The following is a 12,607-nucleotide window of genomic DNA, read 5'->3' as shown; positions in this document are numbered from 1 at the left end:
CCCTCCAGGAATGGGGACTCCACCAGAATGGGCAGCTCTCGTGGTGCTGTTGTCACCTTCCCTCCTCTGGAGCCTATTTGATTCCCTAGAATCCTTTGGTGGCCTCTGGTCACTGCTGAGAGTGTCCAGCACTGGGAAATGTTGGAAAATAGATCTGATAACACAGGCTGGAGGCAGGCAGGGAATGCTGGCAGCTCCCACATGTCCTAGAGAGAGCTCCTATGGAGACAGGGATTTCTGAAGGATATATAGGATTTATAGGGACCTTAGATATCAAATTTCTGACCCATGTGTTTAGATAACACAATTTATATCACAAATGGGGTGTCTCGCTGTGAGTGCTGTTACTTAAGGATAAACTGGAAAGGAATTTTTGGGTTTTTTTTGTGCTTTGTACTCTGCCATCCTTATTTTTAAGTAGGCAAATGCAGCTTTTTTTCCACTTGGACACAGCCTATGGGGTGTGCAAACTTTGGAGAGGACCCTCACAGTCTGTGCAGTGTTCTGAACACAGTGATGAAGTTTTTCCAGCAGAGCTCAGCAGTTAACTTCCAATAGAAAAAAAAATAGTGGGAAATTCAGCTCCAGGAGGGCAACTTTACAATCCCATTGCAGTTCTTACCAATTCCAGCAAATGTTTGTTTGTGGAATATTTTTGGCATCAGGTGGGTATTGTGCAAACCAGGAGGAACTGGTGACGAACACAAGGTTAAACTCTTGCTCTGTGTATCTCAGGTCATATTTTCCTAATGTTGGATCACCCAAGGGGAATATTTTCCCATATTCCAGTTCTTGTAACTATTAAAAAGCAGTGACTGCAGAGTTATTCCTGCGTTTTGAGGATCTTGCTCACAGGCTGCACCTCTGGGAGTGCCCGTTCACTCCTGGCAGAGGTAACTCCATACTCTGGGATCAGTCACTTTTTGGGGAATTTTCTGTTAACTCCTAGCTGAGCACATGGGTGGCTGAGTGCTGGATCAAGGCCGAGGAAAAAGAGCCTGAGGAGCGCTGGCGTGGCTGCACGTTGAACTTGAGGAAAAGAATAAAAGGACTTTTCAGTTGGATTAACCACGTGATCCATAGGGCAGCATTCCAGGTGCTGGAACAGGGAACACAGGAAGTGGGCAGCAGGACCTGGAGCAGCCACAGTATTCCCAGCTGGGCACTGGCTGTGCCAGGCTTCTCACCAAGGCAGCCTCAATGTGTCCAGCTCGTCCCAGTGATGTAGAAATCTGGAAAATTTGAAGGATTCAGGCAAGTTTAGGTATTAATGTTTTATGTGCTCTTCCTGCCACAGTTAAAGCTCTCTCTGTAGAGAGGAGGGAGAGCTGGGGTCTTCCCTGCCACTCAGGAAATCTTCTGGATTCCCAGTGCTCTGGGAATCTTCTGGATTAAGGAGTGGAGGGAGTGAGAATGGCATGGCAGGGACCAGAGCCTGGTGTCCTGGTGGGACAACATCCAGCGTGGATCAAGCACTCAGCTCCTACTGCAAGGAGACAAAACCTCTCAAAGGCAAGGAAACTCCTCCTGAGCGTGGCCATACCTCACTTGGCTTTCTGGGCCGTGGTCACACATCTGGTGTTTCTATCAGGCCAGAATGCCCAGGCAGAGGAGGCCAACCTGCTCATTTTCAGCCTTTACGAGGGGTGTCACTTGCTAGAGTGGCCAGGGTGACTTCAGCCACGGGTTGTAGCAGCCAAGTTATGAAACCACAAGAAAGTGGGTGTAAAATGGAAAAGGTGACAAAAAGTTTACTGCTTTTTTTTTTAGTTTTTAAAGAGCCCTTCATTTCACAGCACAGCTGTTAAAAAGTCACTGAACTGATACCTTGAATGGCTAAAACATGGTTTGGGCATCCAGCTCCCAGAGCTGCCAGGTGCTCGCAAATCTTGCAGGATTTCAAAGGTTTGGCTCCAGAGCAGATGGGGACAGGGCTGGGCTGGAGAGTGTTGTCACATTGTGGTGTCTTTAGTCCCTTGTTGTGCTCGTTGGACTTGGAGTGAGGTTTGGCAAATTGAACCCCAGGGCTTGTGCAAAAGGCCTTGGAGGGTGGAGTGGGGTGTTTAGAATCATGGAATCCTGGAATGGTTTGGACTGGGAGGGACCTTAAAGTCCATCTCATTCCTCCCCTGCCATGGCAGGGACACCTTCCACTATCCCAGGTTGCTCCAAGCCCCATCCAGCCTGGCCTTGGACACTGCCAGGGATCCAGGGGCAGCTTCAGCTGCTCTGGAAATTCTATTCCAGGGCCTCCCCACCCTCCCAGGGATGGATTCTCCATCATCCCTAATCCAGCCCTGCCTTCTGCGTGCTGAGCTGCGAGAAGGAAGCGTGAGCAGAGGCAGTGAGGACAGGAGCCTCGGGGATAAATGGGATAAATGGGATAAAGGTGACACAGGGCGAGCTCGCTGCGGTGCCACATGTCCTGCAAGCCCTCTTGTGGCAGAGTGTGACCCGCGGTCCGTGTGTCGTTCACAGCTTCGATGTGGAGAACGGCCCGTCCCCGGGGCGCAGCCCGCTGGACCCCCAGGCCAGCTCCTCGTCGGGACTCGTCCTGCACACGACATTCCCGGGCCACAGCCAGCGCCGGGAGTCCTTCCTGTACAGATCCGACAGCGACTATGACCTCTCACCAAAGACCATGTCCAGGAACTCCTCCCTGCCCAGTGAACAGTAAGCATCAATTCAGTGTTTTACACTCCCTTTCTGTGCTAATCCTCAGAGCTCTGTTAGGATGAGCTTATGGCTGGTACGGGCACATTTCATAGCTGGAATGCACAAAAGAGGTGCTGATCCAACATCCTCTCCCATCCTTCAAATATTCCCATGCCATCCTCCAAATATTCCCATGCCATCCTTCAAATAGTCCCGTTTTTTCCCAGAATTAGCAGAAGAGCTTTCAAAGCCCTATCCTGGAATAGCAGAGTTGTGCTGTACTTTTAGTTTCAAGATTGCTGTTCCCCATCCTGTTTTGAGGGCTGTTCCCTAGAACTGAGTGGAAAATGAGCTGAGACAGATGGCTGAGCTCGAGAGGATCAATACACACAGAGTGTCCTGGATTCCCAGCCCTTTATTGTGAAAGGCACATTTTAAAGTGGCCATTAAACTATTTTAAAAAAAGTGCTCGTTAAACAAAGTTGAACTGTTGCGAAAGTTTTGTCACGGAATGGAAATCTGAATATTAGCCAGATCCACGAGAACTCTGCGAGAAAATATCCCTGCTGTGAGTTAAAACTGAGTAAATATTTATTGAAGGAAATACTTCAAATTATGCAAATAGTGTTTGGTGTAAACGGTGGGTTGTAATAATTCCCAGCAGTGTGCTGGGGTGGGGGAATCCCATAATTTCCCCCAAATTCATGGCTGTGTCCATCCACCATGGGCATCGACGCTCTGTTAGCACTTGGGAGAGAGTCTCTATCAGTGTGGAGACAATTTTAATTAAATTTACACTTAATAGCGCTGATACCCGAGTGAGGAGGAGGGGATGACCTCTGTGGCAGCACAGAGGGGAGAATTCCAATTTGGAGAGGTCCAGCATTGGTGGACAGCTCTCCAGAGGGACAGATGGGATTTTTGGGAAGGAATTCCTGGCTGGGAGGGTGCCCAGAGCAGCTGTGGCTGCCCCTGGATCCCTGGCAGTGTCCAAAGCCAGGTTGGATGGGTTTGGATCCACCTGGGATACTGGAAAATGTCTCTGCCCATGGCAAGGATGGGCTTTCAGCTCCCTCCCAACCCAAACCTCTCAATAATTCTATACCCTGCCATCTCTCAGTTAGGTAAATCACACAGAATTTTCCATACAAGTACCATATCTAATACCACCAAAAAGAAAAAAAAAAATTCCCTCTTATTGCTGGCAATGATGTATTTTGCTCATAACTTCTGCTCAAATCTTCCATGATGAAAACAGCCGGACAAAACCCGGCGTCTGAACAAGATTAAAGACTGCGACAGAGATCAACAAAAGCCAGGAAATTCAAAGGTGACCTTTCCCCGCACCACTACGGTTGGTTTTTTTCCACCACGGTGCAAGCGTGAGCCTTAACTTTTGAATTTCCTGGCTTTTATTGCCTGGTGTTCCCAGCCCGAACGCTCGCTCCAGCCAGTTGTTTTGGATATACACGGTGACCTTTCCATCAGGAACGAGTTTTTGTGTGGTGTTAACTAAATGCTGCGTGGGTTCGTTCGTGAGGAAAACCCCCACGGGAAAACGCTCATTCCCCGAGGTGAATTTCGTTCTGTTTGAAGGTAAACTTGTACAGAAATTAAGCATTTTCTCCATTTTTCCTTAGGCATGGCGACGACCTGATTGTCACACCTTTCGCCCAGGTGAGTCGGTGGCATATTGGCCTCTAAAGTAGTTTTTTTCATGCATTAAAGCGGAGAAGGTGACGCCTGCGGTTTTGTCTCCCTCAGGTGCTGGCCAGCCTAAGAAGCGTGAGGAACAACTTCACGCTCCTCACCAATTTACACGGCACCTCCAACAAGTAAGCCTGGCTTTTTAAGCTGCTTTGGTACCCAAGAGGAGCCGGCAGGGGCCGGGGGAGCGGCGGCCGCGGTGCCTCAGGCTCCGCCATGGCCTCACGGCTCCGCTGCGGTTTGCGCGCCACGCCAGGGGGCGCCGTCGGCCCTCCCCTCACGGCGTCCGTCCCCTCACGGCGTCCGTCCCCTCACGGCATCTGTCCCCTCACGGCGTCCGTCCCCTCACGGCGTCCGTCCCCTCACGGCATCTGTCCCCTCGCGGCGTCCGTCCCCTCATGGTGTCTGTCCCCTCATCCCCTCACGGCGTCCGTCCCCTCACGGCATCTGTCCCCTCACGGCGTCCGTCCCCTCATGGTGTCTGTCCCCTCATCCCCTCACGGCGTCCGCCCCCTCACGGCGTCTGTCCCCTCACGGCGTCTGTCCCCTCATCCTTTCATCCGCTCATCCCCTCATGCCGTCCGTCCCCTCATCCTTTCATCCGCTCATTCGTTCATACCCTCATCCCCTCACGCCATCCGTCCCGTCATCCTTTCATCCGCTCATCCTCTCACGGCGTCCGTCCCCTCACAGCGTCTGTCCCGTCATCATTCATCCCCTCATCCGCTCATCCCCTCACGGCGTCCATCCCCTCATCCTTTCATCCGCTCGTCCCCTCACGGCGTCCATCCCCTCATGGTGTCCGTCCCCTCACAGCGTCCGTCCCGTCATCATTCATCCCCTCATTCGTTCATCCTCTCATTCGTTCATCCCCTCATTCGTTCTTCCCCTCATCCCCTCACGGCATCCGTCCCCTCATCATTCATCCCCTCATTCGTTCATCCCCTCATCCCCTCATGGCATCCGTCCCCTCATGGTGTCCGTCCCCTCATCATTCACCCTCTCATTCGTTCATCCTCTCATCCCTCATGGCGTCCGTCCCCTCATCCCCTCATCCTCTCGTACCGTCACCCTCTTGTCCCCTCATCCCCTCATATTCTCGTCCTCATTCCCTCATCTCTTCATCCCCTTGTCCCTTCATCCCCTCATCCCCTCAGGATCCTCCCTGAGGAGCAAGCAATGTGTTTCATCTTGTGCAATGTCCACCATTTATCATGGGGGCAGTTTGGGGCCCCACACCACAGAAAAAAACGTTGAGGGGTTGGAGAGTGAGAAGGAAACAGATTTGGGGAAGGGTCTGGAGCCCCAGGAGAGGCTGAGGGAGCTGGGAAGGGGCTGGAGAATCCCTGAGGGAGCTGGGGGGGCTCAGCCTGGAGAAAAGGAGGCTCAGGGGGGGCCTTGTGGCTCTGCACAACTCCCTGACAGGAGGGGACAGCCGGGGGGATTTGGAATCTGGGAACAGGGACAGGAGGAGAGGGAACAGCCCCAGACCAGAGGTGGTTTGTTTGGATATCAGGAAGAGTTTATTCAGAGAAAGAATTGTCCAGCCCTGGCACAGCTGCCCAGGGCAGTGGAGTCCCCACTCCTGGAGGGATTTAGAAGTCCTGTGGATGTGGCACTTGGGAACATGGGTCAGTGGTGGCCCTGGCAGTGCTGGGTTGGACTTGGTGATCTCAGAGGTCTCTGTCAACCGAAACAATTCCATGCTCTTCATCACGTTGCCACCTTGGCTATCCCAGGCATTCCATACGTGCCCAGCTCGGAGCGGAGGCATCATCTCTGTTCCACGGTCCTGCCCTGCGTTTCCACCACTGCTTCACAGAGCAGTTATAATCCCAGAATTGTCCGAGTTGGAAGGGATCCAGCAGAATCAAGTCCAGCTTTTAACTGGCCCATAGAGGGATCAACCCCAAACTTGGTGTCATCAGCACCAGGCTCTACCCAACTGATCCAATCTCACAGGAGTTGTTCATTACCCAAGGGCAGATGTCGAGGGGAGCACCCCAAACTCGGGGCTCTGGGGACAACAAGGATTTCCCAGCAGCAGCAGCAGCATCCTGGAGCTCAGCTCCGAGAGGGCTGAATCCCACATCACTTCCTCTGACACTGATTGCTCTGAATGAGGAAGGTGATGCACTCAGGAGGAGGATGTTGTTTTTTCTACCTGCTGAACGGGAGAAACCAAACAAACTCCTTTTTACTCCTTTGTCCGGAACCACCGTTTCCCCTTGGCTATTTATACTGAGCCACTCATCGTCATCCTCTGGCCTGCTTGGCCCCAGGAGAGCTGTTCAGCCTCCAACCAACATCATTCATTCCTGGCGAGGCCTGGTGTGCACCCACCCATCCCACTGATCCCACCCTGGGAGCTGCTCGCTGCCTCTGGCTCCAGAAGGGAAGGATGAGGTGCAGGGATGTCCCCAGTGGGACACCACGGGCTCTCTCCGCCCCAGGTGTGAGTGGCATCACCTGGTGCCCACCACGAGCTCGCAATCTTTATTTTACATAAAGCCCAGCATTTTATGCAGCCGTGAGGTTTTTCCTCCTGTTGATTCCCGCTGGCAAATTTTGATGGGAAGGAACTGCTGCATTCCAAGATGGAGGTTAATAAAAAACCAGATGGCTTAAATATTCCCCCCTTTTTTTTTAAGCTTTGTTTTTTTGGAAAGCTCGGGCATTTTGGCAGCTCCTAATGAGGAATCTGAAATTGGACAGGGCCGGAAGGAAGTGAGGGTGTAACCTGTGGGACACACAGGCATCTTACAGTGTCCTTTGGAAAACATTCCCAGATTTGATTGAGGTATAAAGTTGTTTGCCCAGCCAAAGTAAAAGTCATTAAATTTTTAAACCATCCCATGCCAAACATCCCAGTCCATGGCAGAATGTGCTTCCAGGTGCTGTGGAGCTTCCTGCAGTTTCTAAAGAGCTCTGCTGGGTTGCAGCCATGCTGCCAGCTCATGATTTTATCATCTGTCTCATTATATGTGATATTTTACTTAAACTTCTGCTTTGAGGATCATGAGAATCTCAGCTTTTCTTTAACCCCTCCTCTTCTCTCTTTTTTCCTCCTCCACCCCTCGTGGCCCGAGCAAGGCAAAAAAGAGGATGCTGTCCCACATATTTGCTGGAAAATATGAATGTTAAGGCCTGGAGGAAAAAAAAACAACTGGCAGTCATATTTTTTGGACTTTAACGTCAGGGTTCTTGAGGCAGTTTCCTGATTGGAAAAGAGGAGAGGGTGATTAATGGCTTTGGAGTGCCGGAGTTTGGCAATCGCAGCCCAGGACGCGGTCGGGAAGCATCCGGAGCCTGCTCCGTGTAATACCCTGCGGCAGGAGGGAAGGAGCGGGCAGCGGAGCGCAGAGAAAGGACAGTGCTGTCAAAACTCCCGTCTCCAGTCCCGCAAAACAGGATGGGCACACGGATCTGAGGATGGCGGGAGCGGTGCCGGCTCTGGAGCGGGGAATACCGTAGGGAAGAGCGGCTCATCCCTCCCCACCACCCCCCCCAAAGGCATGTCTGTGCAGATCAGGGGTTTGGAGATCCCTGCAGCTTGGATCCCTCCGTTCTGGCAGTGCTGCAGCCGTGGCGTGGTGTCCCTGTCTCGGGGAGTTTCTGTTTTTTAGAGATTTCAAGATTTGGCTTTTCAAAGGCTCAGCAGAGGCAGGTCGGGGCACATTTGGAGGGAACGGAGCACCCAACGTGTGTGCCCTGTGCTGAACCCTCCGGAGAGCCCGGGTGCTGCACATCCTGCCAGAACAGCCTGTGGATGGCAGGGAGGCTCCAGCCGGGAGCCCGGCGGGTCGGAGGGCTGGGAGCGGGGCTGGAATTGCGCTCCCGACCTCACCTGGGCAGCGAGGCCTTCCCGGAGCACTTCTGAAGGAGCCCCCGGAGCTACAATCACAGCACAATTGAGCCGCTCTGCCTGCTTTGATTCGAGCTTCAAAGCAGAGCTGGCGAATAATGGATGTGCAGTTCAGTGGCTGACTCCGAAATTTGGGGTTAGGAAGGAGGTTGGCGAAGGGAGAGTGTGGGGAAATCTGGCTTCAGTTAAAATGGATCCGAAACTTCTTAGGGAAGCAGAAGCCCAAAGTTTCATTTTTGGTCAGCCTGAAGTACTGCAGTCAATCTAAACTGAAGTGTCTTGATTTTGGTGTCAACTCTTTTTAACTCCTTTAAAAAACAAGTCTCTGGTGATGGTTTCAGCTTGAAAAATGAACAATTTTGTTTGGCAAGTCTCACAGGGAGCTGTGCTGACATTTGGAGTGAATCTGCACCTTTTTCCAGTCAGACCCTGTTGGCTTGACTTGAACTAACTTTTTTTTCAAATAGCTTTTGGCTCCTCCAAAATCCAAATTGCTGCTGAAATTGCTGCTCAGAGTCCCAGAAGTGTCCTTCAGCTGTTTCAGAGCTAAACAATAGTGACTGCAGCATCCTCTTCCTGGCTTCAGGAGCAATTCCAGTGTTACCTGGAGGGTTTAAAGGCACATTTCTGACCTTACCTGTGGCACGGCCTTGCAGCAGTTTGACATCACTTCAGGGCCCACTCCAGCCTCTGTAGGGAAAATCTTTTTGGGAAAAAGCCTTGACTGTGGGGGAGCCACCAGAGCCTGGCCTTTGCTGCCTTCAGGCATATTTTGAGCACAAAGCTGCAAAAAGCAGCATTGGGATGGTGGCACATTTCTCCTCGTTTCCAGCTCGTGGAACAGGCAGGGAGCAGCCATCTCTGGCTTTTCCTAACTGATCTGTCAATACTGTCCGACAAATCTTTGTCAAGTGTTTGGGGTTTTTTTGGGAGAATGGAAAAGGATTTTTTAACTGAGGGTTTGGAAAGATAAAATCCCACCTCCTGACAGAGAATTCTTTATCCCTCTTAGGAGATCTCCAGCCACGAGTCAGCCACCTGTCTCCAGAGTGAACCTGCAAGGTAGGTGTGGGATTTGGGGATGGGCTGCCAGGCCAAATGCACACAACAAATACTGCCCAGTTCTGCTCACAGCTGCTTCTCTGCCCCCTCCCTGGGGCAGGACCCATAGGAGAGAACTATCAGGCTCCAAATATTGTTATTTTAATCGTTTGGTTTGGGGTTTCTGCTGGTGTATTAGCACAGGAGATGAACATGATTTTGGTTTGATAGTCATGGCCACAGTGGCTGCTGTTCTTGTGAGTCCCTGCAAACACAGGCCTGGACAAGCCCCAGCCTACGAGCCTCGAACAGGCTCAGACACAGCTGGCTCTTTTTTTTATCCTGTTTATTTCAGTTTGTTTCCATGTGATCTGTGTACTCAAACCTTTCCTGGGTGAGATTTCCTTGGCTTCCTGCTGGGAAGGGGGTGCCAGGGCAAGGTGGGGTGGGCAGCACTGTCAGGGCTGCTCAGGCACGGGGAAGGAGCAGGATGAGCAGCAGGAGCTGATTACTTAGGACAGGCTTATTTGCTTTGACAGCTGGGTTTAGTCAAGCTGAGGGTCTGTAGAACCCTGCTCAGGATCAGAGCTGGCCCTACTTACACTAATTCAAAGGTTGCTCCAGAGAAAAGGAGATAAGATTTGGAGCAGTGCCCATTTGTAAGGTTTAATCTCAGCCTTTCCAATAATTACATGCTTGGAGGGACTAATAAAGCTTCATTTTCACAGCGTGGATAGCTATCATTTCCTCTCCTGCTGTGTTATTTATTCTCAGGGGACACACACAGAGTCCTGGACACTTCCAGATGAGGTTCCTCCAAACTTCTTAATGGGAGATGGAAACCTCTGGTGCAAAAACAAAACTGGACAACACAATCTTAAACTCCTTCTCTTTCTGTCACAGCCAGCAGGAATGCAGCTCATCACCTGATTTAAAGCTGGGTCTAGCGAGGCTTTGAATTTGTGCCTGTGTGAAAAAAAAAAAAAAATGGAAAATTTCCTAAGCTTTCCATAGATCTGTTGATGTAAGTTAGACAATCTAATAACGAGGAGAGAATGCCCTTCCAGGAATTCTAGGTTCATTTACTTAACACTTTCCATGGAAAAAAATTGCTCGCAACTTTTTAACACTTTGGGGATATTTTTTTACACTATTTCCAAAGTGAGCTGTGGGACACTTGAGAATTTTTAGCTGATCCGAGCTTCTAATGCTGGGAATACATGAAAATTCCTTTAGGAATGAAGTGTGTGACACACAGAACTATAGAGTGGGTTTTGTGTTACCTTGTAAAGGTTGGATTTGTGGCCCCTCAAGTAAATAGGTTTTTAAGCACGAATCTTAACTGCTTTTAGATGAAATCTTCCAATCAAATTTTAAAAAGTGAGTTAGATCGTTGCAGCTTCAGTAAATTGTGACATTTTGTAGGTAAGGCAGAGATGCATTTTTGAGATTAATAGGAAATTGTGTGATTTCCTACATAAAGCCAGCCAATATTGGCATTATTGGTAGAAAATCCTGGGGTTCTTGGTTAAATTCAGGTCGTTGCCTTCCTCTGCCTCTTCACGGCCACTGTCACACTGAATTCCTTTCCAGGCAGCAGAAAACAATCACAGCCCTTGACTTTCTAAGGAAGTTTCCATTTAATTCAGCAAGAACAGAGACTTTTAAGGAATTTTTTCAGTGTTTGCACCTTTTTTTTTTCCCTCTTGACGGCTTCTGCTTTGGAAATTATGAACAGAAGCAAAGATTTTCCTATCAGAACCCTTGCAGTTCTGTGCCAGTGGCTGAGAGGATGCAGAGTGTTTTTCCTGAAGGATTTGCAGGAGGAAGCAGTGGTGTTTTGATTGGGACCAGGCTGCTTCACATCTCTCTAGATAAAAGATTGTATTTGGAACAAACTGGGTTTAGATTCACGAGATTTGTTGAAGCTTGGAATTTGATTTTAACCCTCCAATGTCACCCATTGATTCATGGCTTCACCACAACCCACTGACATCACTGTGAGCATCTTGTGGATGTCTCCTTTGATTTGTCATGAATGGGGTGATTTATATCCTGTTCTGAGAAATACAGAACTCAGGGTTTAAAGCAAACGAGGCTGTATTAATAAAATTACCCTGGAGGGAGGCAAATTACATCCAGCATTTGCACTGCAAGGAATACACGCCAGCTATTTACTCCAGCTGGAATATTCCAGGATTTTCCAAGCAACAACAGCCAAATCTGTTGCTGGTGTTGCATCACTGAGGACCCAGGCCCGTGGTGGAATTATTGAGCTGTGGTGAAATGAGGAAATTCTTTTTTGCTTTCATTTTCTTTAAGTAGTAAAACTTTTGGCCGGGTTTTTCCTGGGACAAAGGGCTTTTTAGAGGCACTGCTGGTGTCACTGTGAATTTCAGAGCTTTCTTAACCTTGTAAGCACAGCCAGAGAAGGAAGGGGAATATGGATTGAACATCCTGTGTTTTGTCCTTGGTATCAGCTGAAGTAAATCTGGCAGATTTTTCCTGTTGTTTTGTTATAACTGCAGCTCACGGGAACGCACAAAATCGCTTTTATGAATTAACCGAGAAACCATAACGTGGAAACACAAAGCCACAGCAAAAGTCCATCAGTCCTTAATTAGCCAGGCAGGATGATGGGAATGCTGTGAGGTTCCTGCCTGGTGCATGGCATCCCCAGCAGCTGTGCAGGGCCAGGGCAGCACAGTGCTGCTCTGGGTTACAGAAACAATGAGAGAACATTGTCACACAGTGTCCCCGAGGCTTCTTTCTCCTGTTCCCCTTTGTTTCTGCTGAGCCTCTGCCGCGGTTACTTTCGTGACCTTTGTGCTACCTTGGGCTCAGGAATCCATCAGCACCTTCCCTTCTCCATCCAGCTCTCCCCTGCCCTGGCCCCAGTGAAAGGTCTGCAGTTCCTACCCAATGATTCAACCAATAACACCTTCAACCAGCAACAAGCCTGACCTTTCCTGCTTGGTTTTGTTCCTTCTTCCATATTTATTCCCCTCTGTGACCCTTATTCCCTCTGAATTAAATCACCTTTCTCAGTCGAAGCCTCTCGTTCTTCCACAAATTTGGTACAAACTTTTCCCAACTTATTTTGATCCCAACACGATCAATCCTGTGTCTGCCCGCTCCTTTTTGATCCACTGCCACATTTAATGTCACCAGTGGTGACAGGAGCAAAGCTCAGAGTTATGGATCAAACAGCACCGAGTTTTTCCCAGACTGTGGGGCCTTTGCAGGACTCTTCTCAAGATCCCCTTGGATTCTCTCAGCACTGACTAATGACAGTTTTCTTCACAATTAATGGTAGACAGTTCTACCCACAATTAATGG

At 49.8% G+C, this 12,607-nt stretch overlaps 1 protein-coding gene across 3 annotated transcripts in view; it reads left to right on the top strand.

Annotated features, from left to right (window-relative positions):
- Positions 1 to 12,607, top strand: part of PDE4B (phosphodiesterase 4B) — a 172,813-nt gene that overhangs the window by 107,719 nt on the left and 52,487 nt on the right. For all 3 annotated transcript variants that reach the window (XM_088169610.1, XM_088169611.1, XM_088169612.1), the window contains 4 exons: positions 2,479 to 2,673; positions 4,296 to 4,332; positions 4,420 to 4,490; positions 9,240 to 9,289. In XM_088169610.1, coding sequence (XP_088025736.1) covers positions 2,479 to 2,673; positions 4,296 to 4,332; positions 4,420 to 4,490; positions 9,240 to 9,289 — 353 coding nt within the window. The remainder of the gene's footprint in view (positions 1 to 2,478; positions 2,674 to 4,295; positions 4,333 to 4,419; positions 4,491 to 9,239; positions 9,290 to 12,607) is intronic.

The sequence above is a fragment of the Sturnus vulgaris genome, chromosome 9 (assembly GCF_052056855.1).
Source record: "Sturnus vulgaris isolate bStuVul1 chromosome 9, bStuVul1.hap1, whole genome shotgun sequence".
Taxonomy (NCBI): Eukaryota; Metazoa; Chordata; class Aves; order Passeriformes; family Sturnidae; genus Sturnus; species Sturnus vulgaris.
Note: the sequence above shows the minus strand (reverse complement) of the source record. Positions and strands in the feature narration are given on the sequence as shown.